The sequence below is a fragment of the Urtica dioica genome, chromosome 2 (assembly GCF_054948205.1).
Source record: "Urtica dioica subsp. dioica isolate 48M chromosome 2, U.dioica_male_clone48M_v1_H2, whole genome shotgun sequence".
Classification (NCBI taxonomy): Eukaryota; Viridiplantae; Streptophyta; class Magnoliopsida; order Rosales; family Urticaceae; genus Urtica; species Urtica dioica.
In genome coordinates, this window is record NC_142757.1 from 43,819,520 (window position 1) to 43,844,433 (window position 24,914).

The 24,914-nt window shown below is 38.5% G+C and overlaps 2 protein-coding genes and 2 pseudogenes across 2 annotated transcripts in view; 1 reads left to right on the top strand and 3 right to left on the bottom strand.

The window, feature by feature from the left end:
* Positions 1-4,891, top strand: part of LOC149404870 (uncharacterized) — a 10,643-nt gene extending 5,752 nt beyond the window's left edge. Inside the window, exons 10-15 of the mRNA XM_089606479.1 lie at positions 1-365; positions 475-825; positions 924-1,161; positions 1,266-3,856; positions 3,953-4,089; positions 4,318-4,891. Of these exons, the coding sequence (XP_089462605.1) occupies positions 1-365; positions 475-825; positions 924-1,161; positions 1,266-3,856; positions 3,953-4,089; positions 4,318-4,681 (4,046 nt within the window). The 3' untranslated portion in view covers positions 4,682-4,891. The remainder of the gene's footprint in view (positions 366-474; positions 826-923; positions 1,162-1,265; positions 3,857-3,952; positions 4,090-4,317) is intronic.
* Positions 4,892-15,381: 10,490 nt separating this feature from the next.
* Positions 15,382-20,467, bottom strand: LOC149404871 (uncharacterized; annotated as a pseudogene).
* Positions 20,468-20,470: 3 nt separating this feature from the next.
* Positions 20,471-21,536, bottom strand: LOC149404872 (uncharacterized; the record flags this gene model as incomplete). The annotated part of the gene is made up of 2 exons (XM_089607706.1): positions 21,518-21,536; positions 20,471-21,345 (listed from the first exon to the last, which is right to left on the bottom strand). Coding segments are annotated over exons 1-2 (894 nt in total), but the record flags the coding sequence as incomplete, so codon positions are not given.
* A 1,911-nt stretch (positions 21,537-23,447) lies between these two features.
* Positions 23,448-24,914, bottom strand: LOC149404873 (uncharacterized; annotated as a pseudogene).

The window sequence follows — 24,914 nt, forward strand, 5'->3', positions numbered from 1 at the left end:
AAGGAAGAGTCTCGGAGATTCTCAGCTTGTCTCAGAACTTTAGAACTCATGCCGGGATTCTGAAATTGTCGCATAGCATCATTGAGCTGCTTTACCATTTTTTTCCTCACTCCATCGATGTTCTGAAACCCGAAACCAGTTTGATATCTGGGGAAGCTCCGGTTCTGCTTCAGTCCCAGAATAACGAGAATGCAATAGTCAAAATTTTCGGGAATAATGCTAAAGAGAGCAGAAACATTGTTGGGTTCGGAGCCGAGCAAGTGATTATAGTTAGAGATGATAGTGTGAGACGTGAAATTTCCGAACTAGTCGGTAAGCAAGCTCTTCTTCTGACCATTTTAGAGTGCAAAGGCCTTGAATTTCAGGTATCACCAAACTAAAACTCTGTTTTCATCTCTTGTATTTTCATCTTATATTTGATGTGCCAAGTGATAATTTTTTATTTATTTGTTTTTTATTTTTATGTTTGTGTAGGATGTTTTGCTTTACAACTTTTTCGGATCCTCTCCGCTAAAACACAAGTGGAGGGTGATATATGAATTCATGGAGAACGTGAATATGTTTGACCTCGAATCACCCCCAAATTTTCCCAAATTCTCCGAGTCCAAGCACAACATTTTGTGTTCCGAGCTCAAGCAATTGTACGTCGCTGTGACGCGTACGAGGCAAAGGCTGTGGATTTGCGAGAATGCTGATTTTTCAGATCCCATGTTTGATCTTTGGAAAAAGAAGTGTATTGTGCAAGTAAGGCAACTTGACGACTCACTTGCTCAGGCAATGCAAGTCACGAGCAGCCCCGAGGAATGGAGATCCCGGGGCATCAAGGTTAGCTTAATCCATTAATGCAAAAATCATAGTGAACAGTGTTATTATTATTATTATTATTATTAACCTATGGAAGTCTTTTTTTATTATATATATAGTTATTCTATGAGAAAAACTACGAGTGGGCAACAGTGTGCTTCGAAAGAGCTCATGATAAATATTGGGAGCGCATGTCCAAAGCTTCAGGAATCAAAGCTATGGCTGACTCTATGCAATCCTCCAAACCTGAAGAAGCAAATTCCTTGCTCAGAGAAGCGGCCGAAATTTTTGAATCCATAGGAAAGTCAGATTCTGCTGCAAGGTGCTTTGTTGACTTAGGAGAGTATGAACGAGCGGGTACGGATTTTCCCTGGACTATCAGTTACTTTCTTTCTATGATATTTACTTTTACTAAAGTAACAGTTCAACTTGTATTCTAAAGCGAATTATCATATGTGTAGGCAAAATTTACTTGGAGAAATTTGGCGAATCTGAGCTTTCAAGAGCCGCCGAGTGCTTTACTCTTGCAGGTTGCTATGAGCTCGCTGCCGAAGCATATGCACGGGGAAGATTTTTCTCAAAGTGTTTGACTGTTTGTGCCAGAGGAAAATATTTTGACTTGGGTTTGGAATTCATCAAGGAATGGAAACAGAATTCAAAAACAGAATGTGGTTCCTCAACAAGAGGCGAAGAAATTGAGAAAGTCGAACAGGAGTTTTTGGAGCGATGTGCGCTTCATTATCACAACACCAACGACAAGAATTCGATGATGAACTTTGTCAGAGCATTCAATTCTGTGACATCCGCTCGTGACTTCTTGAAAGGTCTTGGTTGCTTCGATGAAATAATGCTGTTGGAAATAGAATCCGGAAATTTTGCGGAAGCTGCGGATATGGCGAAGTTGAAAGGCGATATTCTGCTTTCAATTGATCTCCTTGGAAAAGCTCGGAAATTTTCCGAAGCCTCGAGCCTCATTATATTCTATGTGCTCGCTAGATCGCTTTGGTTGCCCGGTAAAGGCTGGCCTCTGAAGAACTTTCAAGACAAGGATGGGCTTTTGTCAAAAGCCAAGCTCTTCGCTGAGAATGAATCGGGGGACTTTTATGATCTGGTTCATATCGAGGCTGATATTATGTCCAGCGAAGATTCTTCCTTGCCGGTGATTATGAGTCAAATGATCAATTCTCAGAAGTACAAGAGCGTGAGAGGAAAAATCTTGTCTGCTAGGAAATTTCTCGAGGCACACTTTTCTTTGAAACCGGCAAAGTTCATCTGCGAAGAGAAGTTGGTTTCTGATCTCGAGAGATACTCCAAAAATGCAATGCCTAGAAATAAGGTGTCTGCAGAATCACTTGTTTACTTTTGGGATACATGGAACGATCAAAGTGTTAGTGTGCTTGAATATCTCGAGCGTCTCGAGACGCACCAAGAAGCTAATGAATATGAGGATCACGGAGACTTCTGCTTGAGTTATTTTGGCGTATGGAAACAATATCACAACTCGACTCCCATCTACCTTTTGCTCGGCTCCGAGGTTGATTGGGCACGGAACGTTGAGAAAAGATCTCCTAGGAATAATGAAAAGCTTGTCTCCATTGATGCCCGTAAGCTTGCTTGCTCTGCTCGGGAATATTGGTGCTCGGAAGTTACTACCGTCGGAATCAAGGTCTTAGAGACGTTGAAAGCCATTTATACCCACAAACCCATGTCTCTGTTTTGCAAAAGTAAAATTCTGACGTTCATCTATCGGGCTGCGGTCCATCTTTTGGATTTTAAATATATGAAACAGAGCCCTCAGAATTCTAAAACTCTTAATAGGTTCGTAGCGATCGCGGTCGGTGATATTCTCAGCTACGTGTATCCTTCGGATCCGCGGAGATCACTCACGGCAAGCATCATTCGTCTTCGAGGAACACAAGTGTCTAAGAAGTTACTTACACAATACGTGGCTAACTGCGATAGCTTACGGGACCTTTCTTATGGGAAAATCGGAAGTGCCGTGATGATCATTCTGGGATCAGGGATGATCGATCGTGAGCTCTTTGAGAAGTTTATGAAGGGCTTGAAATGGAACCCGCCTTGGGAGGCATTCCTCGGATTTCTTTGTGGGTCCTCGGTAAGAGAACCCGATCTCGTGTATAGACTCCTCGTAGCTCTGGAAGACACATTGAACGTCAATCTGTACTCCGTGACCGATTATATATCCCCACACTGCTTCTTTTATCTTGTTGAGAGCCTCCTCAACATGGCAGCCTCGATCCAGGGTCAGATCGTCACTACACGGTCCTCGTGCATCGAATGGCTCGCGTACCGAGAAGAGCATTCTCGGCCAAACCCAACTTCCATCGTTTATCCCGATTTGGCGATGCTTCTAGAAAGGACCCGGGAGTTTGTGGTCCATGTGATCAAGGTTTGGCTTAAGAGCACAAAGGACATGAAGGAGTGGAACAAACGATCTTATGGGTATGGGAACGTGAACGAAAACTACTCTATGGTCGTGACTAGGATGATCGTTATCATATGCTTGCTCCAGGCGAATTTCGGCAAGTGTATGGGTCTACTCAACATGTTTCTTGACCGGAATGTCAGTGTCGAACAATTACCTTGGGAATTCCGTTCAACCCTTATTGGAGGACAAGGTCGACGCTTTCTCGATGTCCTATCTGAAGCCTTGATGAAGATCGAAGATCCTCTGGTGATCGTCAATTTGGGAGGGAAACAACTACCTAAGGTTACATGTCCTCATACACTGTTTGTCGATATGAAGGTGAACCGCTGCAAGGACGAGATATTGAAAATCTTGTTTCCAGGGGCTCATGACAGTTCTTCAGAAGTAATTCCCGGTACCGATGCAGCCTCTGGTGAAGCGCAATCTCCGGAGAAACCTCCTTTGAATTCGGAACCGGGATGTGATAATCGGGATTCCGGTGATTTGGAAGGAATTGGGAGTGATTATCCAACAAACTCCGGGTTTTGTTGGGATGTTTTTGATGAACTGTGCTCTCTGGATGATGAACAAAAAATCGGGCACTTTCATGCTCGAAAGGTCAAGGTATAATTTCTCAATCATTACTTTGGAATTGACGTTATTTGAAAGCGAACAAGAAAATAATCCGACTCCTCTTAATTACATGTGCATGATTTTCAGGAGAATTTGGAGAAATGTTCAGCCTTTTTGAGTGTTGATGAGACCCAGAAATTCCCTTTTGCGACTCCTGAAGAAATAAACCAGTTTCGCAAGATGGACGATGAACTCAAGCAGCTTCATGCCGCTTTGGATAGGAGGTCAGTTTTTTAACAACAAATCTCCCACTTCAAATTTCTTTTTTAATACAAAAACGGCATTAACCAGTTTTTCCTTGCATTGAGTAATGAAATAGGACAATCCAAAAACTTAGTAGTGGAATGGATCTGTTAGTATGGTTATTGTAAGTAATAGACAGAATTTGGTAAATGTGTTGGACATTCAATTTAAGATTTTTGAACTGTTCATGGCATTTTTGTTCGTGTTAGCATCGTTGGATTTCATGGTAAGGCATCTCCGGTGAAAGGACTTTGTGAGCAGTTGAAATCGAGGAGACCGACCATGGAGCCTATTTTAAAGAAATTTCTTGGTCAACAAGTTATTGAAAATGATGTTCATGTTACTGCTGAGGCTGTTAGTGCTGAGTCCGGCGAATTGTGTGATCGGAAAGATTCTGATGCTTTGGAAGAAGAAGAAGAAGAAGAAGAAGTTTCCGAAATGGATCGACAGGAAGTTTGTCAAACTAGTTTGGCTACTAAAACAGAAACAATTGAAACCAAGGGAAAGAAGGAAAAAGGCAAGAAGAATAATAAGCAAAAGAAGAACAAGAAAAACAAGGGGAAAAAGAAGTAGGCTCTTTACTTTCTGGAACATATTATATTATTTTGAATTTTCAAATTTACTACTGTCGGGTTTCGCTTTTCCGAGTGTAATTATATTCCAAATTAGCTTATGATCCTGTTATTATTCACGTAGTACTAAACATGCTATTCTGCGAGTCTTTGCCTTTTTATAATGGTGAACAAAAAGATTTATAATGTTATTCACTTTTTATGGGACTAATTGCAATGGGGTTCTTCAAAATTTAAAAATAGTAGGAACTTAACTGTGGAGGATAGAGTGTTCTAAACTACGTTTGTTTGTTTGTTTGTTTTATTTTATTTATTTATTTATTTTATTCCTTAATTGACCTATAAATCACAGTTCTTCTATTCCAATAATTTGACTAAAACAATCATTTCAGATTTCGATAATATCATAAACATTACCAGGTGAAACGTTTTTAACGTACGGTCCCTAGTAAAACGTTGAGATTTTTTAGTTACTTTGACTATTTATAATGGTGAATATTATACCGGTTATAATTAAGGGGCACTTAGTTCATAAGTCTAATAGTCTATCTTTTTTCTAAGGGTAATTAAGTTAAATGGTCTCCCGAAAATAAGCAATTGTTTTTAGCCCACATTTTGTTAATTTATGGTTAATAGTCATTTGGATTTATTAACAGTCAAAAGTAGACAGGATTGCCCTTTGTTATTCCCGCCCATTATTTTCAGCGTAATAATTTAAATGGAAAAAAAAGTTTCGACCATAACTACCTCGCATAAATCAAGGGAGCATTTAAAACTCCATAAATGCATATCTAACCCCTCTCTCATTATCTTTCCAACGTAAATAAATATCAAATCTTCATAAATTAGAACTCTTCCCTCACCTCTCTGTTCATGCGCTCCAGGCCGTAATCCACGTGCTCTGCCAGAAGCCCTCGGTGCATGGACACCGACTCCCCCACCACCACCGCCGTCACAGCTCTTCCAGGCTGCGGCGCGTCACGATTGGCGAGGCCGAAGGATTGGCGATCCTTGTGGAGAAAAAGAGGTTGTCTCTGAACGAGATCTTGGCCGCGAGAAACAGCCCGTGATCACTACTACAAATACTGTTTTCATGTGCGGCAGACATTCGGGTGCGACTTTTCGCACCCAAAAGTCGCACCAAATAAGCCTTTAGGTGCGACTTGTCGCACCCATAACTCAAACAACTCGCCGAAAATTTTCGCTGATTTTTTTTACTTTGGGTGCGACTTTTCGCACCCAAAAGTCTCTCAGAACTATTGGGTGCGACTATGTCGCACCCATAGGCTGAAAATATTTTTAGCGGCCAACTTCCCCCGCTTTTGGTAAAAATATCATTGGGTGCGAATTTTCGCACCCAAAAATACTGACACGGGTTATTGGGTGCGACTAAGTCGCACCCAAAAGAGTCATTGGGTGCGAGAAAGTCGCACCCAAAGGTCCCAAATTTTTGAGCGGCCAAATTTTCCCCCTCTTTTACAAATATCATTGGGTGCGACTTTGTCGCACCCAAATTCAAAGGGTTATATAAATTAAAGTGCTGCTCGGTTTTCATTCTACCCGAGCCAAAACCTTAAGCTTCTCTCTCTCCGATTTCTCTCCTAAAAATTCTCCGACCACCACCACACTCCGAGCTCCGTCGCCGCCGCCACTCCGAGCTTCGTCGGCTAGGTAATCCCTCTCACTCTTAACTCCGTCGCCACCATAACTCTTATCCTCTTCTTCTTCCTTTCTTCTCCCTCGCGCGCTGTCAGTCGTGACCCTATCCACCGCGCGCGCTCCAGCCGAGGAAAGAAAGTCGCCGTGAGTCACGAGGACGCCGGACCAGGAGCGACCATCGGGGAAGGGGTGAGAGAGCGCCGGAGAATCTAATTCCACAAAAACAAGATGAGGATTCTTGAATTCGAGTTGATTTTGGATTTTTGAGCTCCGAAATTCAAATTTGGGGGTTTCGGATTTCAAAGATGATTTTTGTGAAATTGATTGGTTTTGGTTGCTCATTGAACTCGATTAGTGATGGTTATAGCTTGAAATTGTGGATTGAGTTCGGATTTCCTTGGTTTGGTAGTGATTTGGCCGAAATTTGATGAACTAGGGTTTGAAGATTCGAATTTTGGGGCTTTTGACCAGCACTGAGCCTCCGCTGCAGCCCGTCCGACGACCAGCCCTTCCGTGACCAGCACTGAGCCTCCGCTGCAGCCTGTCCGACCAGCCCCTCTGTTGCTGCCTCTCCGACCAGCTCCTCCGACCTGTCCCGAGCCTCCGACCAGCCCCTCCGCTTCATTAGGCATTTTTCATAATTTGATTAGTATTTTGATTAGTAGTTTAGTTTGATTAGTAGTTTAGTTTATAATTAGTTAGTTAGTTTGTAATTGATTTGTAATGAATTAGTTAATTAGTTTGTAATTAATTTATTAATTGAAATTTGTTCTAATTAGTTTTAGGTTTTTTAGTTTAATACTTACATGTTTAGGTTGTTTAGTTTTGATTAGTTTAGGTTAATTGAAATTGTAATTAGTTTAATAATATGTTTAAGTTGTTTAGTTTTAATTTGTTTAGGTTAATTGAAATTGTCAAATTGAAATTGTAATTAGTTTAATAATATGTTTAGGTTGTTTAGTTTTGATTAGTTTAGGTTAATTAATTGAAATTGTAATTAGTTTAATAATATGTTTAAGTTGTTTAGTTTTGATTAGTTTAGGTTAATTGAAATTGTCAAATTGAAATTGTAATTAATTTAATAATATGTTTAGGTTGTTTAGTTTTGATTAGTTTAGGTTAATTGAAATTGTCAAATTGAAATTGTAATAAGTTTAATAATATGTGTTAAATTGTTAATCATGAAATTAAAATTAGTTAAGTTATTGTATAAATGAGTTGAGAATATTGTATTTTTGTTGTAAACGAGCCACGGAAGTTCTGTTTAGGGTTTAGTCGATTATTGGGATAGTTTTGGATGATTTGTATATGCTTTTAAATGGGTTTGCAGGTTTTTGGTTTGTTAGTATTATAGGGGAAACTCTGCCGAAATTTAGATTGAGTTTCTAGCCTATTATTCTCAAAACCCTAATTTTTTCAATTCGACTTCAAATAACATAAAATTCATAATCTCGTCTTCATTCATTGATCTTCGTCCCGTAGCAATAAGTAATCGACTTCATTCGTCTTCGTCACTTAGCAACAACTCTTAATAATTGTTCTTTTTCCTTTTCGTTTAGCGAAATCAATGTCCAATCCAAGTAGAGATTGGATCACCGAGAACAATCGGTTGTCCTTGCAGTATAAAATCGGAGTTAATGAATTTATCCGCGCTGCAAGAAGATTTCCGAACGATAATTACGAATATCGATGTCCTTGCAAGCCTTGCAACAACGTGAGATGGCACGACATTGGGGTTGTAAGGCATCATCTGCTAAATAAAGGGTTTACCCCGGGCTACACAGAATTGTATCATCATGGCGAGGTCGTGCGTTCCGTCAGTCATCTTGAAGAAGTCCCCATAGGAGAAACAGCCCAGAGAGGAGTAGGAGGAATACATGCTGCTGTGGAGGATATAAGAGATCACGAGGATTTCGATGGTGTTACGGAGCCGGCTCCGAGCGAGGTGCGTGCGGAGGAGCAAGTGGAAGACTTGTTCGCCGAGTTGGAAGCGGGATTGTACCCTGGGTGCAAGGAGTTTTCGTCGTTGTCATTCTTGGTTCAGTTGATGCACCTTAAAGTCACGAACCATTGGACGAACAAGTCGTTCACAGAACTGCTGCAGCTTTTGAGGAAGTCTCATCCAGCCGGTAATCGAATACCGGAGAAGCACTATGAGGCAAAAGCAAAGCTGAAGCGTTTCGGCATGGGATACGAGATGATCGACGCGTGCATTAATGACTGTGTCCTATTCCGAAAACATCTCGCGAACGTCGACGTGTGCCCGATATGTAACGAGAGTAGATGGAAGCCAACTGGTAAGAAGATACCGCAAAAGATATTGCGATATTTTCCCTTGAAAGATCGATTGAAGCGACTGTACGCATCTCGACACACGGCGCTTCATATGCATTGGCACGAAGGAGATCGCGTCAGGGAAGCTGGCGTTCTACGACATCCTGCGGATGGTACAGCGTGGAAGAATTTGGACGAGAGATACCCAGGTTTTGCTACAGAGCCTCGGAACGTGCGGCTTGGGCTAGCTGCAGATGGATTCAACCCGTTTGGGGATATGAACCTATCATACAGCATGTGGCATGTAGTATTTACGGCGTACAAGTTGCCGCATTGGTTGTGCATGAAGAAAGAGTACCTGATGCTCACGCTTCTGATCCCGGGGCCTCATTCACCAGGAAAAGATATGGACGTTTTTTTGCAGCCTGTGGTTGAAGAGCTGAAAGAACTGTGGGAGAATGGAGTCTGCTTTCGTGATGGAGCCAAAGATGAAGTGTTTCGGTTGCGTGCCGCGTTACTTTGGACGATAAACGATTTTCCGGCTAGATCGTATTTATCGGGATGGAGCGGCCAGGGGTATCTCGCTTGCCCTACGTGCAACTTTGACATGCCGTCCCTAAAAGTCAGAAACATGATCGTCTACTACGACCATCATCGATTCTTAAAAAGGCGTCACCGATTGAGGAAAAGCAACGATCACTACAAAGATAAGCACGAGAAACGAAATAAACCCGAGAAGTTGACTTCGCAAGACATACTCGCTCAGTTGGCTGGTGTTTCTTGCACGACTACTGGCAAACACGCTGCCATTGTAGGCAAAAAACGAAAGCGAGCTGAGTGCGAACTGAATTGGACCAAGAAAAGCATCTTTTACGAGTTTCCGTACTGGTCTGAGTCGCAGTTGAAACACAACATGGACGTGATGCACGTAGAAAAGAACGTGTGTGAGAATCTTCTCGGGACGATGCTCAGCTTGGAAAAGAAGAACTATGACACCGAGAAGGCGAGGCTTGATTTGATGGACTTGGGCATCAAGACCGCTTTGCACTTGGAACCAAATGGGGGTGTGTATTACAAACCGCGAGCGTCGTACGTTTTGACCCTTGAGCAGAGACAGCGATTTACAGAGTTCTTAAAATCTATCAAATTTCCCGATGGTCTCGCTGGGAATTTAAAAAAAAATGTGACAACTGATGGGAAGCTCACAGGTTTGAAGTCGCATGATTGCCACGTGATCTTGCAAAGATTGTTGGCTGTTGGTATTCGCCCTTTTGTGCCCCAACCAATACGTGATACGATCACTGAGCTTTGCAACTTTTTCAAGTTGATAAGTTCGAGAACATTAAGAGCCGAAGATCTTGAAAGAGCGCAAGAGTCTATCGTCGAGATCTTATGTAAGCTTGAGATGATATTTCCACCTGCTTTTTTCATGATCATGGTTCACGTGGCGATGCATCTACCAGAGGAAGCGTTGCACGACGGCCCGGTGCATATGCGGTGGATGTACCCTTTTGAGAGATACCTTGGGATGTTAAAACATTTTGTCAAAAATAGAGCTAGACCAGAAGGCTCTATTGCAGAAGCTTATGTTGTAGAAGAAGCTCTAACGTTCATTGCAAGCTATATTGAAGATAAGAAAGTAGTTAATGAAGTTCAAGTGCGAGAGCTCTCCGTTTTTCGATCCGAGATGTGTGTGCCTTATGGGATGATGAACGCGATAGTATTAGACGATGAGCAAAGAGAAAAAGCGGAGTGGTACATCTATACCAGCTGTCCTGAAGTGGATCCGTATTTGGTGTAAGTAATCGATCCACTTGCTTCTCTAAGTTATTTCATTGTTGTATTTTGTTTAAGCAATGTTTTAAACAACAGCGAGCATTTGGATTTCCTGAACGAATCTGAAGTTCGCGATATTGAAGTGGAGCATAGAAAGGGATTCAAAGATTGGTTTGCGAACAAGGTAATAACACAATAACCCGTTTTTTTATAAACACACAAGTGCTAACCAATACTTTGTTTCGTAATAACCAGATTTTTGAAATGAAAGCTAGTGGCTCTGACGTGTCTGACGAGATCTACTCGCTTTCTATCGGTTCCCTTCAAGTCGCTTATCAATATCCATGCTGCTTTGTTAACGGCGTGAAGTTCATTACTCATCGTCGCGATAATCAACGAGTCACTCAAAATAGCGGTGTATGTGTGCCTGTGGATGATTTCACTTACTACGGTCGGATGGAAGACGTCATGGTGCTGAATTATAGGTACGACTGTCGTGTTGTATTATTCAAATGTATATGGTACGGTGACAAGCACGATTCTCGGCAACTAGTTCACAACGATAAGACTACTGGAGAAACGAGTGCTTTTACCGCGTAACAGTGGTTTACAGAGGAGCCGTACATACTCGCGATTCAGGCGAAACAAGTCTTTTACATCAAAGATCTTGTTTTAGGTGGTAACTGGGAAATCGTTCAGGAATGCAATCATCGAGGGATTTGGGACGTTCCTGAAGTTGACCCCACCACCTCAGCCTCGATTCCGTTGACAATAGAATTGTCAAACATCGATCGTCTGAATCATCGACACGAAATCGAAGATGCTGAGCTAGTAAATATCGTTGACAATGGTGAGGAAGACGATGATGATCCTGAGGAATGCATCGTTTTTTAGGGAGAAGATGTTGATGTTGATGTTGATATAGGTAGTGATGACGATGAATGAGAACTATCTATGTAACCACGGTTTTCCTCTGCCATATGTGAGGTTTTATAATAAAATATATTCGTGGTGTCACCTACGTTTTTGTATGATGTTGTTCTCTTTTGTTTTGTGATGTATGTTGTTCACAAATGTTGTTTTATTTTATACGATGTCAATTTACAAATGTTGTTTTCATTTTATAGGATGTCGACCGCTTCAAGTTCTGGTGGAGATTCGCCACAGAGACCGGATTCTCAAGGTCCGCCACAGGAACCTGATTCCCAAGGTCCTAAGAAATCAAGGGGACCAACAACCGGCTCGACGTCGGCGTGAGCAACACATGGTGTACCTGGTGCGAAGGTGGTCAAGTGGGACCCAATAAACCAAACATTCTATCAAGAGATAAGGAAAGAAAATAAAAAGGTTGGACTATTTAACAACCGCCTCGGTGCTTTGGTGAAAGCACATATCCCGCCTACGACTCGTGATTGGAGTGAAGTGACGCCCCAGACGTTGGCTGCTATTTTGAGCGCACTTCATTCCGAGTTCAGATTTGTGTACACGGATCCTGACACCGGCGAGGATCTGCCTGCAGATTTCTTTCAGAATACGATTGATCAGGCTATCATTCGGAATGCCAAGATCAGGCGACGCAACCAGAAGTCCAAGCTATCAGAGAAGTTCAGGTTGGAGTTTTGTGGGAGCAAAGAAAACGCTAAGGCGGAAAAATCACGGGATATAAGAAAGAGGATTGTGAGGCGGTGGTAGACGAGTTCGCAACTGACGATTGGAAGGTACGTAATGTATGATTGTAATAAATCACAATATCTTTATCAGATTGAATAATGACAAAATTAATTATTTGCAGAAAAAGTCTAACCGCAACAAGGAGAATTCGAAGAAGAAGAAGACGAGGTCGACTCAAGGATCTCTTTCTTTCTTGGCTCATCTTCATTTGAACTTAAGTTATTCTAATTTTGAAATACTTAATTTGAAGACGCCGTCGCCTCAGATGTCGCCCGGCATGTTGCCACGGATGCCTCAGAAGACGCCGTCGCCTCAAATGCACTCATTGCCTCAGATGCACCCTATGCATCAGACAACGCCGCCATCAGTTTCAATGGCAGATGCTCAGACGACGCCGCCAGCTTCAGCAAAATTCCAGCGAGAGCGTACGAGCGGTAGTGCACGAGGAGGTAGCAGCAGTTCCGGAGGAAGATTTGAGGAAAGAGGGAGTAAAACATTCAAGTAGTGGCTTACAAACCGAGCAAAAGGAAAAGGAAAAGAATGAACATTTTTTTTAATTATTTGTCGTACATTATAATAATTATTGTAATCGAACAACAAATGTTTAGTTTTTATTATTATTATGAATATTAATTAATGAATTTTCTAATTAATAAACTATTTAGTACATATCATTTTATTACAATCATAGAATTTATAAGCATAATAAACCAAAAAAATAAAAAATAAAAAAACTATCGGGTGCGACTATCCGCACCCGAAAATTGAGCGGGTACACCTTTGGGTGCGAATAGTCGCACCCAAAAGGTCAACATTCCCCGCCACATTATGGCGGGAAGGCCATTGGGTGCGACTTGTCGCACCCAAAAATTTGGCGGGTAGGCCAGTGGGTGCGACTAGTCGGACCCAAAGGTTTGGTGGGTTAGCCTTTGGGTGCGAAAAGTCGCACCCAATGGCCTTCCCGCGGACTTTTTCGCATATCTTTTCTGACTTATGGGTGCGAATTTGGGTGCGGAAAACCGCACCTAAAAGTCATGACCATCGGGTGCGATTTTTCGCACCCATAACGTTTAGGTGCGAACTTTCGGGTGCGAAAAAATCGCACCTAAATGTATCATTGGGTGCGACTTTTGAATTTTAGGTGCGAAAAAAGTCGCACCCAATGATGTTTTTTGTACTAGTGGATTCCTCCCCGGCGATGGCGCTCAAGGTCACAGCCGCTGATTCCTCCCCGGTGATGGTTTTCAAGATCGGCATGAACTCCGGCAAAGCCTACTTACAAGTGGAACACCATGATTAGAGGTTGTTACATGACCGGGATTGCAAAAGGCCTGCGAGAAGGCTCCGACGCCCAAGGAAGATGGGTAGGTGATTGGTTACACGAGGAAGATGAGTTTCAATGGTTATTTGGTTGTTCAGAATAGGATGATTCGTTTTTGTTCGGATAGTGTATATTTGTGTAAATACAAAGCATATTTACAGTATATCCGTGTAAAAACAAAGCATATTTACAGTATATTCGTGTAAATACAAAGCATATTTACATTATATTAATTGTAAATACAAAGCATATTTACAGTATATTCGTGTAAAAACAAAGCGTATTTCCAAATCTACACGTCCAAAAATTCAAAAAACCCAAGTTAACTACTATCCTAATTGGTTTGATTCAAAATTAAAAAAATAAAAAAAAAACTGCCTAAATGAAACAAATTACTTAAGTCAACGCTGAAATTTCTCCATATCTACACGTCCAAAAATTCAAATAAACCAGGTTAACTACTTTCCTAATAGGTTTGATTCAAAATTTAAAAAAAAAAAAAACTGCCTAAATTATAATTAATAAGGGCAAAGGTGTAAAATTATTTCAATTAATGAGATGACACGTAAGCAACTACACTATTTACAGATTATTTACAAAACGTTGTCCAAATTTAAATTGCTATGGATTGGGTGGCTTACGCAACCAATTTTTTTGTTTTTTTAAATAACTAAATTTTTATTTTATTAGAGAAATAGCCCATTAGGCCGAAGTTAACTTCGGCCTGGTGGGTTATTTCTCTAATAAAATAAAACTTGAGTTAAATTCTTAAAATAAAGTAGAGGTTTGACTAGTTGCATCAAATACTTGTAAAATTAATCGGTAAATTTACATTCTATCTAGTTGCAATCAATTGATCGGTTAATTTTAACTGTTCGTTTCGGTAAAAATCAACCAATTGCATAATTTTATGCAGTTATTTCATGGTTAACCATGACTAACCTCGTCGTACTACAAAAAATAAACTGAAACTTAACCATTATATGTACTTTATTTATATATGAAATACTTTTAAAAATGACTCTTTTATTTAAAACAGTCCTCCACCATTTCAATCAAAACTCGGGAATTTGAGGCCAATTGACGCATCTCGTTAGCCATTCAGTTCGAGTTCCTATTAATCTACCTAAATTCAACGAAATCAAAACTTTTAGCAAAATTGCAAACATGAGAAGACAAAGCATATCATCTCCATTCCAAGAAGCCACCGCTCATTCTAAAGTTGTGCATCAGCAACTGATTGTCTCTTTTCACTGAGATTGCTTAACATTTCTATTTCAAGTAGCTGCGCCCCTGTTCAATATTTTTCTTTAACATTGATGCGATAAGTCATGTCTATCATACGGTGAACCATATAGACTATTTTAAAATGCTCTAATGCAGTTTTTTGCATCTGAATTTTTTGTAAGAATGTAGACGCAACAATTCGCGTCTATACTGTATCAAAATTTACAAAATGGGGTGCAACTCACCACGAATGGATTCAAGGAATTTCGTCTATTTTCATGTTTATAGCATCTAAATATATTATTGTTTCATTTCGTGCATGAAGGTACTAGTTTTGATTAAAAGCGAGGAGAGAATATTTCAAGCTTATTCTACAAACAAATGAGCTTATCATGCATACTTCAAACACCAAACATACCAATTCTTTCATATTAGGTGCATTATCTATGAACTGGGTTATTGATTCTCAGTGCATATTTAATGGGTTTCTACTTTTGATTGCATCTTGCACTACCACAAATGCAGGAAACAGTCACAACTTTTATACTCGGGAATAGCCGCGACATGTCGTGATTAATTCTAATTTCATTTTTTCCATTCACACAGCTAACTCTCGGCGCTCATTATTTGGGAACTTTTCAACATATTTCTTCTGGCTTTCTTTCTTTCTTTCTTAATTCTCGAGCCTTCTCTCTCTCTCTCTCTCTCTTAAATAATCACGACCACCACCACTGTGACCACGCAACACGCACCACCACTGCTATCACGCACCACTATCGTGACTTGCACCACCACGATCTCGTACCACCACTTCTACCACGCGTCATCACGACCTTGCACCACCACCCGACTAACACCACATCCCTAAACCCAAACCACCAGACCACTACCGACGCGAAAACCACCCAAATAAGTCCGACCACCACTAAACACACCACAACTGTCAAAATCCCCAAATTTTAGAAAGCCCTAGATATTTGACCAACCTAAATCGAAGAACTCCGACCACCGTCGCCGCTCAGACCACCACCACCACCCATTCAGGTTCACGCACTTTCTCTCTCCCTCCTTCCTATCAGTCACATGCTCTCCTAAATCTCCGGTGAGTCTATATGTGTGGTGTGGTGTGAGTTTGTTCGTGTGTTGTGTTGTGTTGTGTTTGTGTTTTATGTGTATGTCTGTGTGCGTGTTTTTAATTTCAAGTCATTGTCCATGACTGTGTCCGTGTGTGCATCGTTGAGCCATGGTAGGTGAGTCTCATAAATTCGAAGTTCATAAAGAGCTCTTTTGCTATCTTCCGCAGTTTCAAAGTTATATATATATATATATATATATATATATATATATATATATATATAATATAATTTTGGTGCAAAAGAGGGAGGGATTTGAGTGTTAGGATATTGACCACTTAAGATAATAAAATAAACACGAATGATTAATGAATATATAGAAAGTTTACTTTATTAGAATTATTGATTAGTTGGTCTTTTCTAGTTAGAACTAATAACAACTATCATCAATAGCATACGTATTAAGCTGAATTACATGTTGAGCATCTAAGTTCGGACGGTGAGCTAAAATATGATCGGTGATTGATCCATGCCTGGATAGCTAGATCCAAAATCACATATGTGGAACACAAGTGAAACGTTGATCACTTGGGGGCAACATTCTGCACACTTGGTAAGTGTACTACTCGGACAGACTTTGATTGTTGATACGTCGTTTTAATACCGTTACGACACACTAACCGAGGTTGCTATGTTGGTCACAGTGAGACTTAATCTAAATCCTGAGTCGTCAGAGACTTCTAGGTCGTATTACCGGGTTCTTTGACTCATTCGTTAATGGCTACATATAGATGCCTAAGTACTTATGTCTTGGGAATTCATGATATGATCTGAGCGAAAAGTGATTCACAGATGCGAAATTCAGCCTTCCTAAAAGAATGTTAATGTTCACTCACCTAAGGGTTGATTACAAAACTGATTGATTTCGCATACTTTCGTAGTAAGTACGTGCGAAATAATCTTTCGCTGGGGAATCAACGATGCTTAGGGCTCATATGTATCAAAAAAGGTATAACATAGAGTAATTGACCTTTCTCGATACGAGTTGAACCTCGAAGAGTGCAGTCTTGGCTCATCTTGTGGGGTGACACCGAGATTGACGAATCAAATTAATAAGAGAAAACAAAGATTTTGTCTTTCTTGTTTGGATTCATAGGAGCTTCAGTTACTAGGTCCATAGTCCCCGAGGTGGCTCTGATAAAATGGATAGAGATGCTTGTAATAATTAGATAATTGATTACACTCTCGCTACTGCAACTTAGTTGCAATTTCTTTCGCATTCGTAATAAAGTATTTTACGAATAAGTTATTAATTGTTTAAGTAACTTTGGAATATCACTTAGATTTGGCTTGTAAACGAGCAAGTTAAATCAGCCCACAAGGCCCAATAGGGTTTGTGGTAGGCGTGTACATAGAGGTACATTGGCCTTGGATTTGTTTGATCAAAGCCCAATAGGAATGAGGTTTTTCTCAAATAGGAAATAAATATTATATATTAAATATGATCCGATTTGGTGAGTATTTAATGTAGTAATTATTTATAAGAGTAACATTGAGATATTCTATGCTTTTCCTTTTATGAAATAATATATCCTATTATGAGAAATAAATAATATACTAATGATGTTATTTATTGATAATATCATGGAGATATTCCATATTAATAAGTTACCTGATTAATATATCCTAAAGTGATAAGTAAATAAATATCATATATGAATAAGATATTTTATTTATTAAAGTATTTTGAATATATTTGATTCGTTCTATTCATAGAATAAATATCTTACATTAATTAGAATAAGATCAAAGGAAATCAAATAAGTGCATATTCTATTATGGATAAGCTAGAATGCTATAAATAGAGGGATTAGTCTAAGGCAAAAATGGCCAACACATCACAATTCCACCTTGGAATTTTTGCCAGCCCTCCCCTTTGTCTTGGACGTTTTTTTCTCTCTCCCGGATTTGGAAAATTCGTTCATACCATGTCACAAAGAAAAAACGAATTATTCCGACACCTTGTTAGAGTAATTAGTGAGAAAAGAGTTGGCACATACGTTGGTCCCTTTTCTTCCGAAAATTACATCTTGGAAGACTACGGTAGATCGACCCGAGTTTGAAGACCCGAAGATCCAAGGAGAAAACGAGTCCCAAAATCCGAAGGCTTGAAGATCTGAAGATCCAAGAAGCAAGGGGCCGCGAGGAGTCCGAGAGCTTAAAGATCCGAAGATCAGCCGAGATATAAAGATCCCTGGAGTCTTGATTTTTTTGTTATTGATTAGCTCAAATATATGTGTTTATGGTATTGGAGTGTTTGTTTATGATTATTTGGTGATAATTGCTTGGTGTATAGCTTGTTCTTTTTTTATGTAATTAGTTTGCTTTAATTTATTTATTTATTTCTATAATGAACTGAACATGTATTTGTACTAAGAGTGAACATATTTTGATATTATGATACGCTAATAATTAAATTTTGGGGCTAGATTTATGGACAGATTCATGACTGGGCAAAGAAGTTTGCTCAGAACACTGGAGGCTACGGTAAGAAAAGAATATTCTAGCCACAAGGCGGGAGTCTCCCACCAAATAATTTTTTTTAATTAAAAATCAACAACGGCAGCGACAAGTCGTGACTGTTGCTAACAGCAACATGCACGACATTTGTCGCAGCTAAAGTCATGATTGATTGGGAAACAGCCACGACTTTTATAGCTACAACCACGACTTTTATAACGGTTGTTTCCGGTTTTTCTTGTAGTGTTGTTTGTCTTGCATAACTAATTAATTGGTTAGCTAGTTGTTCTAGCCATTAATTGAATAATAATAATATCATTATATGTTTAGTAATTTCATTCGGTAATCTTGTATCTTGATCAAGGTATTACTACTGGTAATTAAGAACAATCATGTTAATTACCATTAAATTATTGGTAATGTCTATTTCAGTTATAAAATAATTGAGCCATATAATGTGATAGAGGTTTTGTTCGGTGAATTCAGGGTTAATTGGTTTAGTTTGAGGGAAACAATGTTTGAGAGCTTGTACCTCGTCCAAAGAATGTTAATATAAAAAGTGGTTAATGATTCTTTCATCATAACAAATTAGATCAAAGAAGATAGCCACTCGAAATAAAACAAGCATGTCTTGTACATATATACAAACAATAAGGATAACATTTTTTTTTAAATGAACCACCAAAATTTCAAACCGTGTGTACAGGATCTAGTACACAGTGGCGGAGCTAGAAATTCACTTGAGAAGGGGCACAAAGAAACTAACAACAAAAATCATAATTTAATTCATTACAATTGTCATCTACGGTTACCCATACATTGAAAATATTGCATAATACTTTCATTTTCAACTTTATCAAAAATATCTTTCTCTATGTATACGATCAAACTCTCATTCATCCACGTATCATTCATCCGATTGCGTAATTGACTCTTCACAATAGCCATAGCAGAAAATGCTCTCTCAACTGTAGCGGTAGCAACGGGAAGAATAAGAGCTAACTTCAAGAGCTTATAGACCAAAGGGTACACTTGATTTCTTTTTGTCTTCACCATATTTTTAGCGAGATCACCAATACCTCATAGCTGTGAAAAATCCATGCTAGAACGAACATCACAAATATAATTTTCATGTTGATCGTCAAGTTTCAAAAGGTCGATTGGAGAAAAGTCTTCCGGATAGTGCTTAGCAAGACATATTAATCTTCCTTTATCAAAAGAAGAGAATAAATCACGAGGGCATAAACAAGCTATACAAAGAAGCAATTCCGTGTTCACCTCGGTAAAACGGTCATTTAGCTCTCGAAGTTGCATATCGATGACGGCATAAAATATATCAACTTTGAAGTTATGCAAGTTTGTAACCTCTTCCACGTTGCGCCGCGATCAACGTCGCATAACAAATCTATCATTCATCCTCGGTATATCTATATTGTACTTTTTGCAAAAAATAATAGATATTATCAAGTAACGACTCCCATTCTTCATTTCTCATCTTTTGAAGTTGTGTCTTGGCTATCTTCACAAGATTCATCGCATTTACAATATCTTGATCTTTTCGTTGTAATGCCTTCGACAACTCGTTCGTACTCCCCAACATCTTTCTCATCAAATGCAAACTAAAAACAAACTCAAATGATTGGATCATATCCAAGAGGCTATTTGCTTCACATCTTTGTTCCATGCTTAATTTGTCATCTACAATCTTTTCAAGAACATCAATGATAGAGGGAAACATGTGAATCACACTTATCAAAGTGTCATAATGTGAACTCCAACGCGTCTCACCGGGCCTTTTAAGAGTGGTAGATTGATTTAAGCCTTTTTCACTTAGCATATCACCACTCTTTAATGCCTCATCGTTCACCACAACTTGTTTTTCATGAAGCATGTCACAACGCTTTGAGGAAGATCCGACGACGTTCAGTAAAATAGAAATTATACCAAAGAATGATGCTATATGTATTTGTTTCTTTGCCACGCCGACAAGAGCTAACTGAAGTTGATGAGCAAAGCAATGAATATAAAAGCGGATGGATTTTGCTTCAAGATTAGTGCTTTTAGGCCATTGAATTCACCTTGCATATTGCTAGCCCCGTCATATCCTTGCCCACGCAATTTGACATACTCAAACCATATTTAGAGAACAATTTATCAATCGCTGCCTTTAACGAGAGAGCAGTGGTACTCGCAACATGTTCAACACTAACAAATCGTTCGATATTACATCTCCATTCTTGTTTAAATATTGCAAAACTATAGCCATTTGTTCCTTCATAGAAACGTCACGAGATTCATCTACTAACACGGCAAAGAGTGCATCACCAATATCTTTAATGATAACATCAATAGTAATAGCAGCAGCAGCAGATACAATATATTTCTGAATATCCGGTGACGTTAGTTTATTATTTTCTGGAGCCTTGTCTAGTGAGACATTCTCCATCGCATCATTATGAGCACACAAAAATTTCAACAACTCCCGAAAGTTACCTTGATTGGCTGAATGTTCAGATTCATCATGACCACGAAACGCGAGACCTTGTCGTAGAAGAAAGCGGACACAATCAACAGATGCATTTAGGTGAGTTCGATACTCACTACGAGATACCTCTGTATGGTTGGAGAGAATTGTCTGAATATGTTGATCTTGATTCTTCAAAGCCTCGTAGTTCTTCCAAGCATTGTTATGCGCACTGCCTATCCCTCCTACATGCTTTTGAAAATTTTCCTTTTTCTTCCAATTTGAATATCCAAGCCCAACAAAAGAATCACCACCGGATTGTTCTCCACAATTTGATCTAAAAAGATAGCAACATATACAACACGCTGCATCTTTTTCAATACTATACTCTAACCAACTTTCGTACTCTAGAAACCAATCGCGGTTAAAACGTCTTGATTTTGTTCCAAATTTTGTAAACGGAAAAGAATGATCTTTGGGACATGGACCTTTAAGCATATAATGTCGTCGAACTCGATCGCGCAAATTGGGATGATATGTGATGATAGGAAGTCGAAGACCGGGATCGGTGGGAAGAGCTTCAACACTAAATTCATCATTGTCCGCCTTTGCATTTTTTTCAATATGCCATTTGTCTTGACCTTGAGATTCTAATTTTCTCTTAAAATATTTACCAATTCCTATGCCAAAAATATTAAACAATAACCATAGTCAAACTTTAGCAATTTTATAAACATTAGCTAATAAAAATCATCATCAATAGAACACTTCAATCATATAAAAAATCATCTGCATTATTTGGGAAATGAAGTGAACAAATAAGAAAGTAAATTTTTAATTGCTAAGTGATACCTTGAGAATAAGAAGTCATGGAGTTGGAGTGAACAAGACCTAGTGGTGAATTTTTTAAAATGGCTAAGTGGATTTTTTTGTCTGCTGCGCATGAATTTTTGAAGAAGAAGAAACAAAAGATATTTGGAGTTGGAGTGGAGAAGAAGTTGTACGGTTGTTTTCTCTTAATGTATATATAATTTATTTTATTCCTTTGGACTTGGCTGTGAAAATGGGCTGTAGTGGTCTTTTAATTATTTATTTTAAAAAAAGAAAATTATTGCTATTACTGCAATTATTTATGTTGATTGTCATTGAGAGTGGTAGTACACTGACAGTGATACGTGCTACGTGTGATATCTAAATCTGCTATACCAAATATATTTATATATATATATATATATATATATATATATATATTTAAAAGTCAGGAGGGGCACGTGCTCACTCTGGCCCCCACCTCCTTCCGTCTTTGGTAGTACATATATGTAATTTTAAGGCAAGAGATGGGAAAGACATGTAGAGGAACATATCTGAAATATATCAGAAATATAAATATTTTGTACAATCTGTTTATTATTTGGTATGAAAATAAGATGCTATTAAAATTAGCATTGGTTTAGAAAATTTATTACTTCTATTGTTTATTTCTTTATTCTGTTACCTTAGGGGTTTAATGTTCAATAAGTTGGGGTTTTTTTTTTTTTTTTTTTATATATAGAAAATATGATTAAATTCTTTTTTTGACTTAACATTCAGCAATTCTCGACCTTATAAAGTCAAAAGTGCTTCCAAAAAGCACTGTCAAATTGGCTCCACGTAAACGTTAGGCAAAATAATTTATGGCTAAAATTGAATAAATCATTGGTCCCCATTTATGTGGTAGTATTATGAGATGTACAAATTCCCTGTTTCTCTGTTGTACGACTTTAATAGAAGACAAAATAGAAATATATTTCTAAAACCACACCGTAGTAGCCAAATTTTGGTCGACAATATTATGCACCTTTTATGGTCAGTGCGTACCATGAATACAACAATACAAATGTCTCGTAATTTTTGTAAGAATATGAGAAGGCAAAATTATACAAAATAGCCATTAATTTCAATTTTTTTTATTTAGTTATAATTGTATTTTCGGTACTTTTATGAATTTAGGATCCCAGATCCATATGAATTGTGATGAATTACTTATTTTTATGCTTATTGGAGACATAATTCCCAATTCCATGTGAATAGCTAAAGCATCATGATTAACTTAATAAATTATCATTCCTTAAAAAAGACCGGAATAAATTATTATTATTTTTCTCGTCTCATTAACAAATAAAATTATATTTCCTAGCATTATTGAGGTAACAATATAATTCTAGAAAAAAAAAAACGACCACCGTCAAAATTGGTTAAACATGACACGCGTCAAAAGTTAAGATCTCAAGTGCATAGTTGATTCACATGTTTAGTAATTTCATTATATGTTTAGTAATTTCATTCGGTAATCTTGTATCTTGATCAAGGTATTACTACTGGTAATTAAGAACAATCATGTTAATTACCATTAAATTATTGGTAATGTCTATTTCAGTTATAAAATAATTGAGCCATATAATGTGATAGAGGTTTTGTTCGGTGAATTCAGGGTTAATTGGTTTAGTTTGAGGGAAACGATGTTTGAGAGCTTGTACCTCGTCCAAAGAATGTTAATTTAAAAAGTGGTTAATGGTTATTTCATCATAACAAATTCGATCAAAGAAGATAGCCACTCGAAATAAAACAAGCATGTCTTGTACATATATACAAACAATAAGGATAACATTTTTTTTTAAATGAACCACCAAAATTTCAAACCGTGTGTACAAGTTCTAGTATACAGTGGCGGAGCTAGAAATTCACTTGAGAAGGGGCACAAAGAAACTAACAACAAAAATCATAATTTAATTCATTACAATTGTCATATACGGTTACCCATACATTGAAAATATTGCATAATACTTTCATTTTCAACTTTATCAAAAATATATTTCTCTATGTATACGATCAAACTCTCATTCATCCACTTATCATTCATCCGATTGCGTAATTGACTCTTCACAATAGCCATAGCAGAAAATGCTCTCTCAACTGTAGCGGTAGCAACGGGAAGAATAAGAGCTAACTTCAAGAGCTTATAGACCAAAGGGTACACTTGATTTCTTTTTGTCTTCACCATATTTTTAGCGAGATCACCAATACCTCCTAGCTGTGAAAAATCCATGCTAGAACGAACATCACAAATATAATTTTCAAGTTGATCGTCAAGTTTCAAAAGGTCGATTGGAGAAAAGTCTTCCGGATAGTGCTTAGCAAGACATATTAATCTTCCTTTATCAAAAGAAGAGAATAAATCGCGAGGGCATAAACAAGCTATACAAAGAAGCAATTCCGTGTTCACCTCGGTAAAACGGTCATTTAGCTCTCGAAGTTGCATATCGATGACGGCATAAAATATATCAACTTTGAAGTTATGCAAGTTTGTAACCTCTTCCACGTTGCGCCGCGATCGACCTCGCATAACAAATCTATCATTCATCCTCGGTATATCTATATTGTACTTTTTGCAAAAATAATAGGTATTATCAAGTAACGACTCCCATTCTTCATTTCTCATCTTTTGAAGTTGTGTCTTGGCTATCTTCACAAGATTCATCGCATTTACAATATCTTGATCTTTTCGTTGTAGTGTCTTCGACAACTCGTTCGTGCTCCCCAACATCTTTCTCATCAAATGCAAACTAAAAACAAACTCATATGATTGGATTGTATCCAAGAGGCTATTTGCTTCACATCTTTGTTCCATGCTTAATTTGTCATCTACAATCTTTTCAAGAACATCAATGATAGAGGGAAACATGTGAATCACACTTATCAAAGTGTCATAATGTGAACTCCAACGCGTCTCACCGGGCCTTTTAAGAGTGGTAGATTGATTTAAGCCTTTTTCACTTAGCATATCACCACTCTTTAATGCCTCATCGTTCACCACAACTTGTTTTTCATGAAGCATGTCACAACGCTTTGAGGAAGATCCGACGACGTTCAGTAAAATAGAAATTATACCAAAGAATGATGCTATATGTATTTGTTTCTTTGCCACGCCGACAAGAGCTAACTGAAGTTGATGAGCAAAGCAATGAATATAAAAGCGGATGGATTTTGCTTCAAGATTAGTGCTTTTAGGCCATTGAATTCACCTTGCATATTGCTAGCCCCGTCATATCCTTGCCCACGCAATTTGACATACTCAAACCATATTTAGAGAACAATTTATCAATCGCTGCCTTTAACGAGAGAGCAGTGGTACTCGCAACATGTTCAACACTAACAAATCGTTCAATATTACATCTCCATTCTTGTTTAAATATTGCAAAACTATAGCCAT